This window comes from Triturus cristatus, chromosome 9 (assembly GCF_964204655.1).
Source record: "Triturus cristatus chromosome 9, aTriCri1.1, whole genome shotgun sequence".
Classification (NCBI taxonomy): Eukaryota; Metazoa; Chordata; class Amphibia; order Caudata; family Salamandridae; genus Triturus; species Triturus cristatus.
Genome location: NC_140592.1, coordinates 216,849,051 through 216,870,338, shown reverse-complemented (window position 1 = coordinate 216,870,338; position 21,288 = coordinate 216,849,051). Strand labels below are relative to the sequence as shown.

Genomic DNA, 21,288 nt, shown 5'->3' with positions numbered 1-21,288 from the left:
TAGGAGAGTGTCCAAAGACTTGGCCATGGCCAAGCGATCCTCCCTGGGCCTTATTGCACAGGCACAGACACCTAACATTGACTCTCGGACAGATATACAGGCCCTAGTACATAGCACTGGAGAGACTGGGGATCTTGATGCTTCAAACACTTTACAGGATCTGGAGGCTTCTCCTAACCTTCATCTCCTAACAGAGAGTGGAGCGCAACAAAGTGAGTCAAACACCTCTAACACCATATCCGCTACAAAAGAAAGGGGCCGGATAGAAGGGGCAATCCCCAAGCAAAATCGAAAGGCCAATAAACCATCCATTCCTAAAGGAAAGAAGGTTCGAATTCCCCCTAACCTCCCTAACATGGATAAATTGCCAGTAGTTTTACCTAGTCCCACAGGGGGACCGCATTCTATTAAGAGTGGTTTACCCTTGAGCCTTCCAGACGACACTATCATCGACCAAAGTCTGGAGGAAATTCTGGAGCTGAGCGGGGAAGTTTGTAATTTAGCAAAATCACCATCACAGGAGGGGAATGGTTCAAGCATAAATAACACCACTATTTTTAATATGTTAAAAGTATTGCTGGAACCCATAGAGGCTAGATTACACTGCCTGGAAACTGTCCTAAAAAACATACATAAGGATATAAGTGCCCCTAGTTTTACCTTGAACAACAAAACTGCCCAGGTCACCATCCCACCTAAAACGGCCAACAAGCCTTCGGTGGCTGTTAACAGAACGTTGGAGACCAAAAATGTGGCCCCCAAGAAACCTAGTAACACTCCAAACCAGGTTGGCACCAAAACAAAGCCCTCTGTAATTGACCAAACTCAGAAAACAGATCAAACCCAGAAAACAATTAAAATTAATCCAACCCCTCAGGCTACATCAAGTGATTGCTTATCACAGCCTCTAAATCTTGATGCACCCGACAGAGCCAAGGGCATGGCCCGCAGAAATATTCACCTTCCCCCTGATGCCTGTCCCTACGTGATCATTCTCACTGGTGTTACTGAAATCCCTCCATCAGAAGTAGAATCGTACCAGGCTCTTAAAAACAAAGTATGTCACTGGCTATCCAAAAATTATCCCCTCCCGCCAAACATACCGAGCAATATTCTAATGATAGAGAGAGTTCCGTGGGTGGGAGGCAACAGAAAAAACCTACAAGGGGACTGCGTAGTGGTCACCTTTGAGAATACGGAGGTTGTAGATTTTATTTGTAGTAGTGGATCCCCTAGATATCAGGCGAGCACGGTGACTGCTAGACCTCTTTCCTACTTTTATCTACCACAAAATCAAGCTGATAATCGATGGAGCTGGTTAAAAAGACCACATGACCGTAAATCCAGACAGAGACTTAATCCCCCCTGGGAAATACAATCCCTTGGGTGGGAGGAGGGGTGGGATGCGGGATGGAACCTGGCAAGGAGCAGAAGAGGTAGACCGCGCCAAGGCGGTCCTCTTGTTGGTCCACATCACATCCAACCTTATTATTACCACCAGCTTACAAATGGTCTAGACAATCCCTTGCACTTTCCAATAGCCAATCGCTTTGAATGCCTGTCAACCACAGACTGGGTTGACTGACAAACACAGGGCTCGTCAATTGGACGGAGTTATCAGATTATTCCTATTCAACCATGTAAGGATGTTGCTACGGAGGACTTGATTAAATTAAACTTATCTCCTACGCCTGACAAAGGCCCGGCGGAGGGCGAATGCCGGGGAGCGCTTACCCCTCCTAACGTAGATTCACTATATTGTAAATTTCTCACCTGGAATGTGGCGGGTTTAAATGTAAAGGCTCTAGATCCCATATGGCACGGGTTCGTAAAACAATACGACATCCTGGCAATCCAAGAAACATGGGACACCACCACAAGTTTTTCATTGGATGGTTTCCGCAGTTTTTCTACTCCAGCAGTTCCAGGAGCAAGAGGGAGAGCAAAGGGTGGCCTACTCACACTGTGTTCTCTGGACTTGGTGGGGGTTTTTAAAAAACTAGATTCCGCACCCATGAACACGTTAGTTGTGGAGTGGACTCTACCTGATTCAAACATTTTTTTGCTTATTAATTTCTATAATTCCAAGGAGGTTTCCTACGCGAATGAGCATTTGACCTCCCTGTTAGACTTCCTGTCAGTCTATAGACAAGATTGCACTTCCGTCCCAGAGATGGTAATCCTGGGTGATTTTAACATTCACCCTTGTGAGGGAGATTGCTATAACGATAGATATGGGGGTTTACCGACCGAGGGCATTCCCCATTTCGAACACACGAACGAGGGTGAGTGTCTTGAGACTTTCCTTGCGAACTTAAACCTATTTGAATTTGATCGGGGCAAAAATGAACCCAGAGCCCCAACCTTTATTGGGAGGGACGCCAACACCGTCATAGACTATATTTTTGTATCAACCGGGGTCCTGTTAAAGGCATGTGAGTATAGGGTTGTTACTGCTAGTTTCAGTGATCATCATCCTGTCCTCCTAATGCTGGACCTAGACTGTTTCCGGACCAGTAGATTGACAGGCGTGGCAGCTTCAAAAGACTTGACGACTAAGGACCAGGGAAGGCGTCTAAAATGGGGGATGATTGTCCCTGATCAATTCTTTCAAACATTAGCCCAAGAGTCGGAGGCTAATATGGCAGTGTGCTTAGATCCAACCGCCCTGGGCTCCGATGTAGTGGCTGCATATGAGGAGATATGTGTAAGGATCTCTAAGAACCTGGAGCCAAGGCCAGGCGCACAAAGGAATAAGAAGATTTACAAATGGTTTAACAAGGAATGCTTGCTAAAACACAGTGCCCTGCTGAAATCACTAAAATATAAACCCAGAGACAGGCCCTTAGTGGCTAACCTAAGGAAGGAATACAAAATTGCAGTTATTAATCGCAAAACCCAAATTAAGGAGGAAGCTTGGGATAGTTTACTATCCATTGATGTATTGAGAGACAGCAAAAAGTTTTGGGCCACTGTGAACCAGCCTTTTTTTTCCGAGGATGGGAAAACTGATATGGACTGTGTGATCGAAGACGATAGATGGCTAGGCCACTTCAAACAGATTTATGAATCCACAGCATTAACTTCACCAGTCAGTGCCCATGCTTCATCCCACCTGGTTGTGGAGTTTAACACCACCGAGGTTGAAAGGGCGATTAAAGACACAAGTAAACACAAGGCCCCGGGACCTGATGGGGTCCCCGCAGATCTCTACATCCAGTATACGCAATTTTGGTCAAAAATATTAACCAATGTTTTCAATGCGATACCTGCAGCTGGGTTTCCTTCCTCCTGGTCTACCTCTATTATTGTGCCCATCTTCAAGAAAGGGAACAGGGGGGACCCTGCCTGCTACAGGCCAATCTCCCTGTTGGACTCTGCCGTTAAGATCCTGGGCAGAGTCATTCTGCAAAGACTGGGGGATTGGCTTGTGGAGAGCGGGATCCTTTCGGAACTACAGTATGGTTTCAGAGCACATAGAGGGACCATGGACCAATGTTTAAACCTTCACCTCATTATTAGCAAATACACCGTGGTGAAGGGGGGGCTTCTTTATTTGGGATTTATGGACTTATCTTCTGCTTTTGATTTGGTTAACCGTTCAAAATTGTGGATTATTTTGCGTGACTTGGGTTTGGACACTACTTTGGTTAATTTTTTGCATGACCTCCATCAAAACTTGTCCGCCTCTGTTAGGGTAACAAGGGAAGGAAGATGCACGGCGAAGTTTAGGTCAGGGAGAGGGGTCAGACAAGGCTGCATCCTGGCCCCTCTCCTCTTCACACTGTATATTAACTCCTTGGGGAAATCCCTGAACTCAGCTACCTTGGACATGCCGCGTATGGGGGGGCTACCTATTCCGGTCCTCCTATACGCGGACGACGCTGTCCTTATAGCTCGGACTGGTACGGGCCTGCAAAGACTATTAGATCACTTTGGTGGTTTTATGGAAGCCTTGGACCTAAGATTAACACTGCTAAATCTCATGTTATGATTACAGGTTCACGGAAGAAAAATATGAAGGTTAGGTCCTTCAGCTGTAACAGTTCTCCAATTTCGAGGGTACCCTTCTTTTGCTATTTGGGAGTCACCTTTGATGAGAAAGGAACTTGGGGTGCCCAACTGAAACTAAAGGAGAATGGAGTTAGCAGATCCACCACAGCTCTTATGCATTTCTCCAAAAGATTGGGTTCGAGACCCATGGAAGCCATGACTCGTATTTATAGAGCCAAATGTGTGGCAATTGCATCCTATGGGGCAGATATTTGGGGCTACGTTTCAGCCCCAGGCATCCAAATTGCAGAAAACAATTTTATACGAGCCTTGTTATCACTCCCGAAATCATCTCCTACATATTCAATCCATAACGAAATAGGCTTGGGACATGTCACTGATCTCTTAAAAATGTCCCCACTGTTATGTTGGATTAAAACCTGGACAAATGAGGAGATCACATTGAATCATTGCATTCTCAAAGATTGTATGACTCTGGATAAAGCAGACAGCATACCGTGGCTGGCGTATGTTAGAGCGGCATGCGCTAGGCTAGGGCGCCCGGATATGTACTCTTTTCCACAGAATCTTAAGAAAGAGGATGTAAGGTGGGTCAAGCAGCACTTTCGAAATATGTTGGAGGCTGAGAGGGAAACGGTTGAGCTTTGTAAACCAATGGTAAGATCATTTTACCAACTTTCGTCGTCCATGGCTATGGAACCTTATTTAAAATATGTAACCAAACCATATCATCGTTTCCTACTTATAAGGTTCAGGTTCAACCTGATACATCTTGTGCTTGGCTCGTACACAAAGTGGGGTACTCCAGAAGATTCCCCACCCTGCACCTGCGATTTTTTTTCCACACAGGACACTCTGCACCTAGTTATGCTTTGTGAACATTATTTGGTGGCCCGTAAAAAATTCCTTTTCCCTATCTTGAAAGACTTAAACTTTGCTCAGGTACGGCCGGCTCTATTATACCTACAGATGTTGAACTCGGTACAGGTCACATATGGTGTAGCTTGTTTTTTGGTAGCAGCTGTTAGACAAAATAAAACAAGACTTGTCCCAAAAATCAACCACCAAACCTGACACTTGCAAAAAAAAAAAAAAGAAATTTTGGTGGGAATGTTTAAAATATACTGAAATGGGTACTCCCTATATCTATTTTTTAAACTTGTTCTTGTAAATCCTTTTTTAACATGTTTTTTATCCAGGATTGGCAATCACCTTTAAACTTGTTTAATTGTATTTTAACCTTGTTTTATGTACTATGTATTGCTTTTATGGTTTTAATTAACCGAATAAAGTTCTTTGACTGACTGACTGACTGACAATGATTCTGTTTTCTTATTGAAAGGTTAGAGATTAGGGGTTCCGCTAAGTCTGAGAGATACAATTTTGAAGATTAATCATGAGGAAAACATGGCATCAATAAAAATCAAAAAGCCAGTTAATGACCAATACTGAGTGCAGGGATGAATTTGGATCTTGAGAGGTTGGTATGCTATAGTGTGAGTGCAGCAGTGCCGAAAAGTAACCTTTAGACCACCACTGAGGCTTGCGGAGGTTGTCAAAAATGTTTTCACCCGCAATGGCATCAAGCACAAGTATACTTCAATTTACCATCCAGTTTGTAATGGGGCCATAGAGAGGTTTAATAGAGTTATTATGGACATTGTTAAATTGGCTACCAAGAATGGGAAGTGTTAGGTAGAGGAAGTGAAGAAACTGATTTTTGGCATTCTGTGTAAATCCTACTCTTAGACGATTCAGCCTTTTCAAAGTCTTGAAAAGTAGGAGCCCCTTTACCAGAGACAATTTATGTTGGATGACTGCAGATAGCTAGAAGGAATTGTCTACAGATGTTGTAAGCCAGAATATCAAAAAGCTCAGTCAGTTCATAAGGAATACTATGATTGCAAGCATGGTTTGAAAAATGCAACGTTGTATGTAGGCAAATGGCTGCAACTTAAGAAAGTGGTAAGGCCGGGGTAGGGAGGAAACACGTCCTCCAAAACCTTAAAAGATTGGGAGCAAAGCAGCCAAGCTAAGTGATGGCAACGTTTGGTACTTGAGCTGATTGTCCAAGTCCCATGGACATTTGGATTCAAAGCATGGGACAGGGGGGAGGGGGAACACTGGCATTCTGATCTGATGGTGGTTTGAAGATAAAGCTTGTCCTATTATGAGTACGGCTGAAATACATGAAGCTGCGATGCAATGTGTCAGAATGGCAGTCACCCCAGTCTGAATCCGCTGGGGTGCATGTGTGTGAGATTCCAAAAGGACATACAACTAGATCAGGTCATGTGGTAGACTTCCTTATAAGGCTGGAAGGATATATTGTGGGAGAGAGTTGTGACAGATAACTTTGATATTGTAGATCAAGACGTGTTATTCTTTGTTTTCTTTGTTACCCTGTTGATATTTTCTTGGTTATATTTCAAATACGATAGATTCACTCTAAGTGGGATACTGGTTTTTCCTGATATTGAGGGAGGTTTGATGTTTAGTGTCTACTTACGTCTGCCTCAGTGCTCATTATATAGAGCACTTTCCAGTTATGGACTGTGGTTAGGTCTTTAAGATTCTACTGAACAGCAGTTAATGTTGGGAATAGCTGGATGTGGCAGCTTCCTGGGGTATGTGCTGAATAAACTGTCGAATAAGTAGCCGTCTGCGAATGTTACTACAGTTAGTCGTTGAGAGCATGGACAGAGAGGGCAGGGGCTAATCTGTGAAAGAGACATGCAGTTTGGGTGCCCACTTCGACCTCAGGCTATATGTCTGGGTCTTAGGTCATTTAAAAGGAGACCAATCATCAAGCTTGCATGATTGTCGAGCTCATTAAGGGAAAAAGGGCAGAAACTACAGAAAAGCAGAGCAAGACAGCTCTCCAGGGCTATGCAGAGGACTTTTCGCCTCTTAACACGAGTGAGGGGGGGACTGTATTTAACACATACAGGAGTCCACAGAGCAGGGACTACTCTTTTGTTGAGTAATGCACTTCTAAATACTAAATTGTATATGTTTCCCATTAGAAACACAATTTTTTGTAACTTCACAGAAATGGGTTTATATGTCTCACCCAGATCTATGAAATAGCGGATTTCGGAGGTAGAAACACATAATGGGAAACAATACATAGAGGAAGAGACAATACATAGAGGGAGAGCCTGGAGGAACTATTGTCTTTTGAAGAGATCTGTGCACCATCAGAGTTGATAGTAAGAGGCCAAAGCTCCGCGAACAGCCCAGATGTCCATCTATTATTTTTAATACAAGGACAGCCCATTCCCACACTTCCCAAGACAGGCTAGACCTGCCAAAAGGGTTTGAATTGTTGCTGAGCAGATTAAAGACTGCCTTTTGGTTTTCCAGGCAGTCAAGCAAGTAGGTCTGGTATTATAGTGGAGCAGATCTGTATCTAAATGTGTTATTGCATCCCAGAAACCTGATGCAAGTGAAACTGCAATAAGGCTTCCAGAAGGGTCGTAATCCTGAAGAAAAAAGCTATTATGATCGGCGACAAGCAATGTGTCCACACAGAGGATATCACTCATACAGCACACCACAAATCAACACAGTCATATCACATACACTCACTGTAGTGAGCAATTTCATTAATGGAAGACAGGCAACGTTTTATTAGGAGCATCAAACACCTGTCTCAGGCTGCTGACCCTGCATCCCAAATCACCTTTTGGGGGTAGTAAAGCTTGGTAGTCCAGACACTCTTCGTGTGTCGAGCAACAGAACCTCCTAAAAGTGCATTGACAGTGCGATTTCTGAATACATTTGACTTATGAAGAGTGGTTATTTGTTTTAAATGCTGAACACTGCAGTTTCTTTGGGGGTTAGTTAAAGTTTGTTAGTTTCTCTGTTTTTCACAGGTTTTAGAAATTTCAAAAGCTTATGTTTTTAATTGGGTTCCGAGGGCTGCATTTTTAGCAGATTGATTAACTGTGTGATGCTATTGGGAGAGACGTTCTAAACAACCATGTTTCACAATTGGATGACATTTTGAGGGTAGCGAAGATTGATGGTCCAGACCCTCGTCATGTGTCGACCAGAACAACCTCATAAAAGTGCGTCAGAAACATGTGTGGATGGTGGATGCTTGCAAAAAAACAACCCATAAATTCTGGCAAAACAACTCATGGTATGTTCCACATAGGCCTTTGCAGTCTTTACATAAATTTCTGCTTCAAGTGCAAAGAGTTAGAACAAACCAACAAATCCTTATGTATCGCCATAACCAAACTCTGGAATGTGTTGCCTACCCATTTGAAAATTAACTTCCACTGCTTTGTTTCAGGAAATCCCTGAAAACCTGCCTGTTCAATGCTTAATCACTCCTTATATTTCTATATCGTTGACAATTATTTCATTGTTCAAATGCTAGAGCATCAACAAACGTCTGTGGTCATGTGCGAAGGAAATATCCTCTACTATAACATAACCTTCCCAACAATCCTCCTTTTCCCATAGGGCTTTGAAATGTCTGTAATCACCCCACAATGTGGGTGTGGAGGTGCACTTTGGGAGTATCCTTGGAAAAGCAGAGTTTAGCATTCTGCTGGGGTAGCAAAATAAACACCAATGGAATATCTCCAAGTGGTCTGGAGATTCAAGGAACAAAGCAGCACACAATACAAGGTAGGTGAGAATGCACAAAAATTAGACACAACGATGCAGGTCACAGATCTTGTCAACATACTCAACTTCCTCAAAGCCACAGCCTATGAAGGTGATGAATTATCCTCCTCCTTCATCAAAGCTCTTTCCAGAAACGTTCTCTCACCATTATTCACCAATACCAATGGCTGCTTGATTCAAGGCATCTTCCCGGAAGCTGTTAATACAAGCCAGATCCTCCCACTCCTAAAGAGACCAACACTATACCCTGATGACCTTGACAATTACCAGCCCATCAACCAGGCATCTTTGTTAGCAAGATAATTGAGAAAGCAGTCGGCACTTAATTCCAAGAACACATCACTGCTAACTATCTCCTGCATGACTGCCACTCTGTCGTCAGATCACACAGCAGCACTAAAACTGGTAACTAACACATCATAGACACCTTCCTGACCAGAGATGAAGACAACACCTGCCACCTGATATAAGCTGGACCTCTCAGCTGCCATTGACACAGTTAATCATCCAACCCTAATTCACAGCCTGGAGTCCTAATTGGAATTCACTGGTAAAGTTTTTAACTGGTTATCCTCCCACCTTTCCAATCGGCATCAGCTTGTTCACATGGGTACTTACAGCTACCAAAAATCCCTATCGCGTGCAGAGTTCCCCAGGGACCCAGACTGTCTCCTGTCATCTGTAACATCAACAAGGAGTTAAATGGGGCTTCACTCACAGAAAACAGTATCAAGATTTACCAATGTTCTGATGATACAGAACTCCACTTGAAAGTCTCCTCTTCTCTAGACATCCAATGCCTCAAACACTGCCTGCACCTCATTCAAACCTCGATAGCCCAGTGCCTACCTGAATCTCCACCTAAATAAGACACAATTTCAGTTATTTGCTAAAAACAACAAGCAAGACATAATACAAACCTGGCTTAATGACATGAACCAAAATGCTTTTAATCACAACTTTCAACCAAATCAAAACCATGTTTTCACCTTTGACACTACCTTCAAGGAAGGCACTACAGAACACACAAAAGACAGTCTGGTATCAGCTTCCTCTCTTTTAACGAAAGTGAAACTGCATCTCACAGAAAGCAACCTCAGAACTTCAGTTGAAGCCCTCATACTACGGCAGCTAGATGGCCCTGCTCCATGGCCTCCCAGTCTCCACCCAGGGACCCCTTAAGGGCATCCTAAATTCCATAGCAGGCCTCAGTTAGGGACACAAGCGATGTTCACATCACACCCATCTTGAGTGAACTCCATTTGATCCCCGTGCCACTCCATAACATCTTCAAAGCCATCAGAATCATTTACAAAATCATCATGACCAGCACCATGATTATCTTACAGACCAGTTCACCACCTTCAGTCTTGGTAGATCCACATCCAGGCCACCATCAGCTGTAAAAAAGAAAAACTGGGGCAGTGGGACTTTTCAATCTATACACCTAGGATCTGAAAACAACATCATCCTAACTATACAGGCTTCCCCAAAATTGCTCCAATTTGGGAAAGAGTTGAAGAAACACCTCTTTAAAGAATACTACATCACAATGTACTAGCAATCCAGTACGCAACTATCTCTCTTATCGGTCGTTTACAGCATGCTTGCTTTTGAAACTGTACAGCGCTCTGTACAGAGTTAAAAGCGAGGATAGGCTTGGTTCACTCTATACAGGCACCCCAGACATATATACAGCAGACTATCCATGATGGATTTTTTGCCACAAAATCAAGAGGTAAAGTTTGATAACAGACATTACATTTTTGCTGGCCTGCGCCTCCTAGGTTAATGTGTTGCTAGTAGAAATGAAGCTTAATGTGCAGTAAACCTATTTACATACTGCTCTAGGATAAATATGGATTACACACTAATGCTAAGATTGGTACAAATGTTTTTCTGCTTATGCCCCTTTAGCCTTGATCAAAATGACCCTCACAAGTAGACTCCTCGTTGCATCGTCCTCTGCAGAGACATCCTTTGTTTGCTCCGGTGCGTTTTAAAGTTGCCGGTCTCACTCAATAAAATGATTATATTCTCTCAGAAATCCTCTAGCTTCTCATATTAGGCTGGCAACAGGAACATACACCCTACAAATCACAGAAACCGAGAGAAATAATATATGGGCAGAGTAAAGGTGATCATCAGAGTAGTCTCTCACTGGCTTGGTGTGTTTTGCTTCCGGACAGTTTGAAGCTCTAGATCGCAGATGGTACACTCTACATGTGCGAAACACTCGCAAATATTTTAGCAAAGCAAGCAACATGAGACTGCATTTACCATAATGCTAGGGGCGAACCTTGCTGGGAGGTGAAGCGGTGTGCTCCCACCCCTGTTCCTGTTTAAAAGCACCCCCGTGAGTCATTGAGCTGACGAGCTCGTGGAAGAAGCACCCGCACGCCAGTGAGAGGTACCTGACCTGATGTGATGTTTGGCAGCCTACGCAGCAAACCTCAAATTTGAAGCCTGTAATCTCTCCTGATGATGGTTAAAGAACCAGAAACACGTGTCTAGAGATCAGCACCATCTGCTCCAACTCTGGCGAAACACTCGTAAATATTTTAGCAAAGCAAGCAACATGAGACTGCATTTACCATAATGCTAGGGGCGAACCTTGCTGGGAGGTGAAGCGGTGTGCTCCCACCCCTGTTCCTGTTTAAAAGCACCCCCGTGAGTCATTGAGCTGACGAGCTCGTGGAAGAAGCACCCGCACGCAAGTGAGAGGTACCTGACCTGATGTGATGTTTGGCAGCCTACTCAGCAAACCCCAAAGTTGAAGCCTGTAATCTCTCCTGATGACGGTTAAAGAACCAGAAACACGTGTCTAGAGATAAGCACCATCTGCACCAACTCTGGCGAAACACTCGTAAAATTTTTAGCAAAGCAAGCAACATGAGACTGCATTTACCATAACGCTAGGGTCGAACCTTGCCGGGTGGTGAAGCGGTGTGCTCCCACCCCTGTTCCCACTCTCCATGTGCTATGACGTAACAGTCAGCGCCATGCTTTGCAAAAGCAATCAACTTCTGGCCCTTCCGGGCTATTTTCAGTCCGTGTAGGCCATAAGCATACAGTCAAAATATGAGGCGAAGTCTATGATTGACATTTTTGTTGGTAAATGCTTGTTGAGTACAGGAGAAGCCTTTTGTAGCTCCACTGCATTTATCTTTAGTTAAGGTTCACTGACTGGGCCCCAATTCTGTCTTCTTTCATTTATGTCCCCAGGTCAGCTCGCCATTGCATTTGTGGATGATAGACTGGATCTATGTAGGCAACCCAACCTGGAGCCAAGGGTAATCGATTTGATGTAACCAGGACAGGCTTTAGGGCAGTGTGACCGGTGTGGCGGCACTAGTCACTGACCTGGGGAGGGGGGCACTGTATTTAGAAAGAACGTGCAAATTAAAATCACCTTCAGCAGAGTTCCTTGTGCGTCCGGTTTTATTGTCAAAATGTCAAGATAACTCGATCAGACGCTTATCTAGTGGCAGTTTTGACTCGCCATAAAGTAGTGCAAAGGGTTAATATGCCTGCTGCAAAGAACAGATCTGTATTTTATGTGGATAGCAGGGTGAATTCCTGCTTTTATCACAGAGATCCTTTTGTTACAGCAGTTCATAAGATACAACCCTAATATAGAACAGTGACTTTTACGAACTGTCAGGAAAGAACTGCATGCAAGCTACATAAAGTGGGTTAGGAAGTTATGTTTTTTCCCTAGTCTTTCATTATCTATTCCTAATGTTGCTCAAAAAGGTTTGCTTGGGTAGATATACATTCTTATTAGTAAAGCCAGCCTTTACCAGTTCTGTAAAAGAAATTAACTGTATGTGAGAGACGGGCTATGGAGAGATGAGGGGCACATTTGTCGGGTGGTAGTGAGGGAATCCGAGGTGGTCTTGGGAGGGCCACCAAAAATATTTTTTGCACTGGGCAGCACCAGCGCTAAAGCCGTCCCTGGATGTAACCTCAAGTCCAACTGGTTTTGGTTGGACTTCATTTGGTTGTACAAGTTTAGTCAACAGTTGGGGTTTAAGGAGTTTTTTAAGTGCTTATGGGTGGGGGGGGGGAGGGCGTCACCAATAGGGGCTAGAAGAGTCAGGGACTGCCTGGATTGAATTATACTAGAAAATCCCTCCCCACACATGATTATAAAAACATGGCATTCTCATGTGTATTGGAGTCAGCTTTTGGAACAGAAGTAGAACATAAGTATGTTAAAAATAAAAAAAGACTGATGTAGAATAAAAATACACGCTGTTTAGTCCCTGAACTTGGAATTCGAATGCTTTCTCGTGAGGTGAAAATTGCTATACAAAATCTGTCTCTGGAGACTCAAGTATTGAGGACGTGACATATCCTTAATAAACATAAAGCCTTCACTTGAATTCGAACAGAACACCTTTTATCATTTATTTCATGTTTAAAAGAAACCGCGATTCACTCCTCAGTACTTATGCAATTGGACAGATTGTGAGCAGAAAGCAATATTTCATCAGAAATTAGTTTTGAAGGTTCCTTTATTAATCTACATAATGGGAAAGACCCCAATTACATTTTATAAAAATTCTGCCATTTTGAGTAAACAAAGGTATCTTGCCAAGGTTGCACACACTGCCAGGATGCTGGCTTAAAAATGAATTTCCATCCTGACATATGTCACAATGAATTTTAAAGAAAATAGCATCCGGCTGAAGCGGTGCGTTTTATCTATTTGTTGGCATGTATTAATTTATTCAGCCCCTCAGAGAAATAAACAATGCTTTCGGCTCCCATTTTTACCTGTCTTGAGAAGCAATCTAAGAGAATAAGGTTGTTCAGTTCAGAAAATAAGTACAGGATAAAGCTAACCTGGGCATATGTCTCAGCAAATGCCACTCCAACATCACGCAAACAATATTTTCATACATCAAAAATTTCGTACTAAAATTATTTCACATAATTTCTGATAAGAGTAACGCTTGATGTCTTGCGTGTACCAGAAAAAACCTAAGCAAAGCATAATGAATGTTTACAAGTGCAATTATATGTGATCAGTTGACCGCACTCTGACAAAGAAAGGTTTTAGTTTGTGCTTAGGCTGAAAATCACTTTTGGGTGCTGGGCACAAAGATGCCTGAGATTATAAGGTGTTCCCTTGCAAAAAGATACCCTATTAACAGGTGTGTGTTCTTCAACTAAATAACAGGAGAACGTTTCTTGAGAATATAAAACTAAGGGGTCAATTATGTTGGCAGACGGATCGTCACCGCCATGCGGGCGGTGGCGATCCGCCCGCCTCCCATTTCCTGCCGCCACATTACGATGGCGGGGGGGACCACGGTGAGCGTTAAGACCGTCTGCTGGTTTTCCGCCGGTCGACGGGTCGACCGGGCAGAAAAAGTGTTTAATATGGTGGCGGTGTCTGCAAGACACCGCCATCCATATTAAGATGACTGCGGAGATCAGCCATTCCAAAGGCATGCAGATTCTGCATTTGGGGGCCCGTTGCGGGCCCCCAGGGTGTTGTGGGGTGCACATGGGGGGGTACCATCCCAGCATTTGCATGCACAAGGTGGCAGGCACCGCGCGGTGCCTGTCACGTTGTGCATTCAAATGCACAACATGCATTTTTTACTGTGCAAAGTAAAAAATGCGGGATGCGCCCGCCAGTGTAGCGGGCGCATCCTAATGCCAACGGCGGGACCGCCGCACCTATGGCGGGCGGTCCCTTTAGTGATCGCGGGTGGTGGGCGGACTTTGTCCGCCTGCCATCGCAATAGACCCCTAAGTGCGACAGGTATGACCAGATGTGGTCTTGTGTTCACAAAGCCACAGCCACAGGAGGACTTTTGCAAAAGGACACCAGTCATAGTTTTCCAAGGATACTCATTAGGGAAAATATGCCAGTGTCCTCACAGAGGAATCTTTTCCTTTATTTCTCTATTAAATATGTGGATATTTCCTACCCATTCATACACTGGAAAAACACCAATTACCGAAGCTGTGGTAGGAACCATGCAAGGGGGTATGTGAATGCCTTCAGGCTTAAACAGTTTTGCATTTCAGACCTCCCCGAACCATACACAACCTTGCGGCAATCCTAAATTTATGTATCTAGTGGTGGAACTTCCAAATCTCATATACAAGGACAAGGCTACAGTTATCCTAAATAAGTGAAGAAGAAATATGATTTTATCCTGGCAAATGTGTGGACCAAAGTTGAATTTAGGTGTGCAAACTGTTTTGCGATTCGAGCTCGAGCCCACTAGATCAAACCTCTTCCCATCAGTGCTTAATTTGTAAACAATTAAGTGCCAGGGCCCTTCTCAGAAGACCACTGCAGTCTGCACCACCCATACCGTGTCAAATCTGCCAATTGGGGCACCAACATAATACCTACCCATCGCACTCCTACATGTGTAACAATTAAGATTATTTCAGGCCACACTATAATAATGGCACGAAAGGCTGTTATTATTCATTTTCAATGTATATAGACTTGATAAAGACGGTTGTTGTGCTCATATTGAAATTAAAAGACAGTGCCACCATGTGGTGGACTGTCACTTGAGCTGGAGCTGACAATTAAGTGCCAGTGCTGAGCCCCGGAAACCACTGGCACAAATTCAGCACTGCTTCCCCTGGATGTAACAGTGGAACAAGGAGTGGTAAAGGCCCAAAAACCTTTCAATTAGTTGACATTTCCTGCATCATGCTATGCATTTTTGATACACTATAGAAAAACGTAATTCACACTTGCATTCTACCTAAGTTGGGTCTTTTCAGATCACTATCTTGTAATAAAGACAAACATTCAACCCAAAATACTAAAATGTTATTGCCAGCTACAAGTTGCTATGTTGTTGTAATGTAGAAAAACAAAAGGAATGTGATCAAGTTAAGGCATGACTGTACACCAATGCGAAGGTCATTTCAGTGCCATTGTAAAAAATGGCACTTTATAAATACAACGTACCGCTCTCTAACCTAAAAACTCTTTGCATTATCCCCAAGCACAGGTAATAGCCTCTGCATAGCATAAGCAATATGTCATTTCTATGGTTTTACCTTCTCAAGCTTGATCTTTAACTTTGGAACATTAAATATTTGAATAATTACAAAGAGACTCTTTTAGCCTTTCTTGACTGAAGAACTGCCTTATGATCCCACTATTCAGAAATATATTTCATCCATGCACAGGTAATGAGACGTATGACATTCTACAGCTTTTTAGTAAAATCGAGACTTTTTTCTCAAAATTCATTTCATATTAAACCTACTGTCCGGCAGCCATGTACGAATCGCAAGAATCACAGATTCAAAACTATTCGTTATTTGATGTCGTCGACTTTTAAGAAGTCTATAAAATAAAAATAACAAGCATTGCAAATGCAATAGGTCTCGCCTTTGTTCAAGTTAAAGCAATTTGCTTTGCTAATGGTATTGTTTTATATCTTTGTATTAATTAGTGTATGTTTGTGATATGTTGTGATTTTATGTTTTAAGAATTGTATTTGTTAGCTGTGTAGTAGTTTAAAGCATCGTTTAGTAGGAGAGGAGCAGTGCTTAAGATTTGGGAAGGCGAATTATCAGAAGAATAGCATAAGGGATAATGAAGTATAGTGAGGATTAGAATACTATGTGGCAGAAGAATGGTGTGCAGGTATTAAATAGGGAGAAGGAATGAAGTGTGGATGAGTTTAGTGTTGTTTTGAATGTAGGAAAGTGTGGAGAGCAGTATGAGGTATATTGGTATTGTAAATGACAGTGCTTTCTATTTATGTTTTTAAAAACCAAAACATAAATAAAAGGCATTGCCATTTACAATGCAACAGGTCTCGCAAGTACACGATTTTGAGCTATTGCTATCAGCATATTGAAACTGCAAAAGGTTGTATGGCAGTCTAAACCTGTTCCATAACTGAATGCATGCAGATTAAAGAGATTCACATTCTACTTTATTTTAAAACAAAAACATACAATGGCCACGAAGAACTTCAAATTTCCAGTGTCCACAACAGACAATGAGTGTCCAGAACAAAAAGAATGGCAATCGTTTCTGGTTTGCCAATTGTAGAACGTAAATTGCTGTGACATGCATAGTAAGGGATACACTTTAAGGCTTACCTCTCTTAAAACTGTGCTTTTGTAACCACGATAGAGTCCTCGAAAACCCTGTAGTGAAAGGCACATTTAATTTAGAGTTCTGAAATGAAATTTAGAATTTAAGAACAATAGAGAAAGAATAATGGGTTAATTCAGGGAACTATTAGTTGTAGTAGTAGTAATACAAGTACAAACATTTAGAGAGCGCAAAACGTTCCCCATAAGAGGGCTTCTTGGCACTATAAACCAATAAGGGGAAAAAGAAAAAGACAGACAAAAGGAGAGAGCTTATCAGAAAACGTAGGTTTTAGGAGTTTTTCCAAAAAGAATGTGGGAAAGAATATGTTTGAGAAAGAGTGCTCCACATTGACAGACTTACAACTGTTAGAGATCTAACCCACTGTCACTAAGAATTGGGTGCCTGGTACAGTGCAAACAAACGATCCTGTGACATTTACGATGCCTGATTTTGGAAATATGGTTCGCTGACGATCTCTCCCATATAAGCTTGTGACTACAGAGGGTGTTTCCCTGGTTACAACCAGGGGTTGTATTACAGATGGTGCCCCGGGGCCGATACAGGCGTTTGTGCCAGCTTTGCGCGCCCCCGGGGCACTTTCGTAGTATAGAAGGGGAAACAGACGTTTGTGCGTCCCCTTCTATAATAGCGATTGCGCTGGAGCACTTCAATCGCCTGCGCTATCAACAGAGGGTGTTCCCTCATTTGCATAGGGGTGTTCCCTATGCAAATGAGGAAATTCCTTTGACTCTGCGCCCGCGCCATATTACAGACGCGGGCGCAGAGTCAAAGAAGCTCCCAGGAGGCGCACTGACAGTGCGCCATTTAAAAGGTGGCGCACTGTCAGTGCGCCTCCTGACAGCAGCCCTCTGCAGGGGATAAAGGGGGTCCCATGGACCCCCCAGACATCCCCTTGCAGGCGGGTGCAGTCACTGACTGCACACACCTGCAAGGGGATCTCTAAACCCATTTGAAAGTGCAGGCGAGTTCGCGGCTGCAATGGGGCAATGCATACACCATAATAGGGGGCATTAGCACCGTTTGCGCCCATCGCACCTTTTGAAAGGTGCGGTGGGCGCAAACAGTGATAATGTGTAATACGGCCCCAGGAGGAATATTTCTCCCATATCTAGGGCAAGTAAGACATTCTTGAGTGGTTGTATGCACCCAACTCAACCCATGTGTGCCGTGTTGTTTTCCAGTGCTCACACTTTTTTTACTATCAAAATGTCACTTTTACACTTATATTCTTAATTACACATAAGCCATCATGGTTGTTCAAGCTATCATAATTCTAATATTCCTTTATTCACCCATCTATGTCTTCTTAGATTCATCCTAGGAAGGTATGGAGCCATCAATAAATGACTGCTATAAATGTTTACAGTTAGTAGGTAGATGAGGTTTTATAATAGCCCTGATGAAAGCTTCTGACTCAAATGGGCTTCAAATTGTGATTGAAAAATGTTGGTACATCTCTGGATGTGTGAGTTATAATCACTCAATACAGATCACTTTTCACGTTTCAATCTCATATAAAGTACCCTGAATAAAAGAAATGCCTTTGGGGTTACCTAAAGGTAATTTCAATCACATGGATTCCGCTCTATATCCAGTAGGCTTTAATAAAGAACTCCCTCAAAAGAGGTCGAGCCCATCCTGTTTGTATTCTTTTTCAAGGACGGGGTAAGGTTACCAATGATGAAGAATTTCACTATAAGTGGCTGAGGTTCCCACTGGTAATCTTTCTGAGGGTTATTACATCAAATACAAATACTAATGATTTTACTTTAGCCACAGGAGAAGAAGCGGCACCAAGACTATGAGGCCACAGTTTGTCTGTCCATCTGTTTAGGGGACAAGCCTGCCAGTAAAAGGTTTGTTTTACTGACATTAAGTTGTTGACAGTTATTTTTTATAGAGATTGTCTGTTTCTATCAGGTCTTTAACTTCCTCCAGGCTCCAGACTGAATGGGTCTCGTTGGCCCATACGAAGGTAAGGCGGAAAGGGTCGCCCCATTTATATTGAATTCCCTTTCGTTGCAAGATTTCCGTGAGGGGTTTTAGTTGGCGCCTTCTCTGCAGCGTGATAGGGGATAGATCTTGATATAGCCCTATCTTAATGCCCTCAAAGTCAATGGTGCTGCGATCTCTGGCTGCCATCATTATTGCTTCCTTTTGGGTGTAGTAATGTAGGCATTTGAGAATATCTTGTGTTGTCCCGGGCGTTCTTGCGGGGCGGCCAGCTCTATGCATGCAGCCCAGAATGATGTCTTGCGGAGCCAGCTTGGAGGCCACATGGTGGAAGAGTCGGCGAACAGTTGCCTCCAACCCGGTCGCCGTTGCTTGCAGTGGGACCCTTTGATACGTATATTACCCCTCCTGGATCTGTTTTCAAGGTCTTCCATTCAGTATGGGAGCTCAGCATTCTTCTTTTGAAGGTCCAAGAGTTTTCTGCGGTGAGAGTATAGCTCTTCTTCCCTTGCATCTCCCATTCGCCCCAGCGAATCTACTCTCTGGCCTATGTCGCCCACTTCTCTCCCACTTCTCTCCGGATCTCTTTCACCTCAGAGGCTATGTCTTGCTTTAGCACCTCAATGCTCCAAAGAGGGTTTCCAGGAAGGTTCTTGTCACCGGGGCTTCCTCCTCCTCCTAGTCTCCTACTGTCTTCTCTGGGCTAGCTCCACGTCCTATTGGTTTTTTGGGGGTGGGCTTGGCAAAGTTGCTGTCTTTTTTGGTGGGCAGTTTGGAGGTCGCCATTTCCTCTCCCAATGATGCGACAGTTGGGTATTCCTCACCTCGGCCTCCCAACACTGGCTACCTCGGTAAGCGATGCTTTCCCCCCCAACTCCTTTGTTCTCGGTTGTCGAGCCTATTGGGGGCTAACCCTGGGACTACCACTACACCTTGTCTCTCAAATTTTTGATCGCTGCTCCTATAGGTCTCCTTAGAGTGCGGGCCTGTTTAATTTAGGGATGCTGCTCAGAGTTGCTTTTTCCGCTCCCTCCGGTGCGGAGGGACCTCCCCGGAGACACAATCTGTGTACAACCGGAGGGATCTTCGTTTCCACTGCTGTGGCAGCAGGAAGGGGACTCCGCTCCCTCCACCCGCGGGGGTCCCGTGCGGGCCTTCTTCCGGGCTTCTCTGCTGCCCGCAATCAGCACCGCGCCCCTGCTCCTGTTGGGTATGCACTGGGGGCTCCTCTGTTCCTCGGCTTTGACCGCCTCCCGCAGACACTTCTGCTGACCGCTCCGGCGATTTCCCGGCGCACCGGGGGCTCCCCTGCCGGCGCAGAAGGCAGCTCCTAGCTATATCGCGACCGGTCCTACGTAGGCCTTTTCCCGGGCTTCTCTGCCGCTCACCGCCAGTTTGGTGCCCAATTCGCGGGGGTAGTGCACTGACCTCTCGGACTCCCCGGCGCAACCCTCGCCGTCTCCTCTGCTTGCTCCAGGCCACATCCGGGTCCTTGCGTCTGACTCAGGCCGCCAATCTCCGTGGGCCACAGACCGGCGCCATCTTGCCTGACAGCCGGAGGCAGCTTTCTTTCGCTTCCGCATGGCCCTCGACCTGCAAGCACATCCGCCGTGGGCTCCGGCGGTTCTCTGGTGCACCGGAGCTACCTTTGCTGGCGTTTGGGAGCCCGAGGGCAGCACCGAGCTGTATTAAACTGGCCGCGGACGGCGGAGCTCACAAGAATCGCTATTGCTCAGCCGCCATCTTGGCCACGCCCCATACCATGCCCATCTATTTATTTTTATAACACAGTGAATCATCGAAATTTCCATAAACAGCTGAAAAAATTATTTTTTACTACCACTGCCATCAAAACCTCTTGTGCAGTTGCATACGTCTAGTGAACTCAATGGTACACTGCTCCCTGAGACTCACTGGGTGTGCGCATGAGAGACAGGTGAAGCAAATTATGGTTTAGGATTATGCCAGGTCATATTAGCTACAGCAAAACCAAATGCTTTGTGCTGCCTTTGGTGCCCTCACCAATAACCCTGATGTCCAATAGCAATGGAAAAAACCTGGGATGGCACCTTCTCCCAGTCTCTTGAACCCTGATTTAACAGCTAATTTATTCACTGCATGCAGCACTAAGCAACCAGTGTGGATCACCAAAGCTCCCTACCATAAAACCAGACAGTGGGGAAGAAGCCCTAAAAATGGGCGTGGTTCTAATTAGCTGAGATGAAGTGCAATGAATTTCCTATGCCACAGGAAGAGAGGTCACAAACATATATATCAGAGTGTCATGGCCACAGTGCAAACTTTGCCTGAATACATCATTATTGTACAATATACCTATTTGATACATATAATTCACACATTTATGCGAATACTGGCTTTACTGCTCGAACGGTATGACATTACAATCCATCAACATTGTGCCGATACTCAGCTGTATCTAAGACTATTGTTTCATTGCATCATTTTCGTATCACAACATAGGAATTCCTAAAGCCTGTCTGTCAAAGTTTCAAAAATGTAAGTATGTATGTCCATAACTTAAACGGAAT

At 44.1% G+C, this 21,288-nt stretch overlaps 1 protein-coding gene across 3 annotated transcripts in view; it reads right to left on the bottom strand.

The window, feature by feature from the left end:
* Window positions 1-21,288, bottom strand: part of SLC25A26 (solute carrier family 25 member 26) — an 842,602-nt gene that overhangs the window by 474,736 nt on the left and 346,578 nt on the right. For 2 of the 3 annotated variants that reach the window (XR_014968508.1, XM_085624764.1), the window contains exon 5: window positions 16,768-16,815. The exons of the other annotated variant lie outside the window; for it this stretch is intronic. Coding sequence is in view for 1 of the 2 variants with exons in the window: in XM_085624764.1 (XP_085480890.1) it covers window positions 16,768-16,815 (48 nt within the window). In the remaining variant the exon portion in view is untranslated. The remainder of the gene's footprint in view (window positions 1-16,767; window positions 16,816-21,288) is intronic. 3 annotated transcript variants of the gene reach the window in all.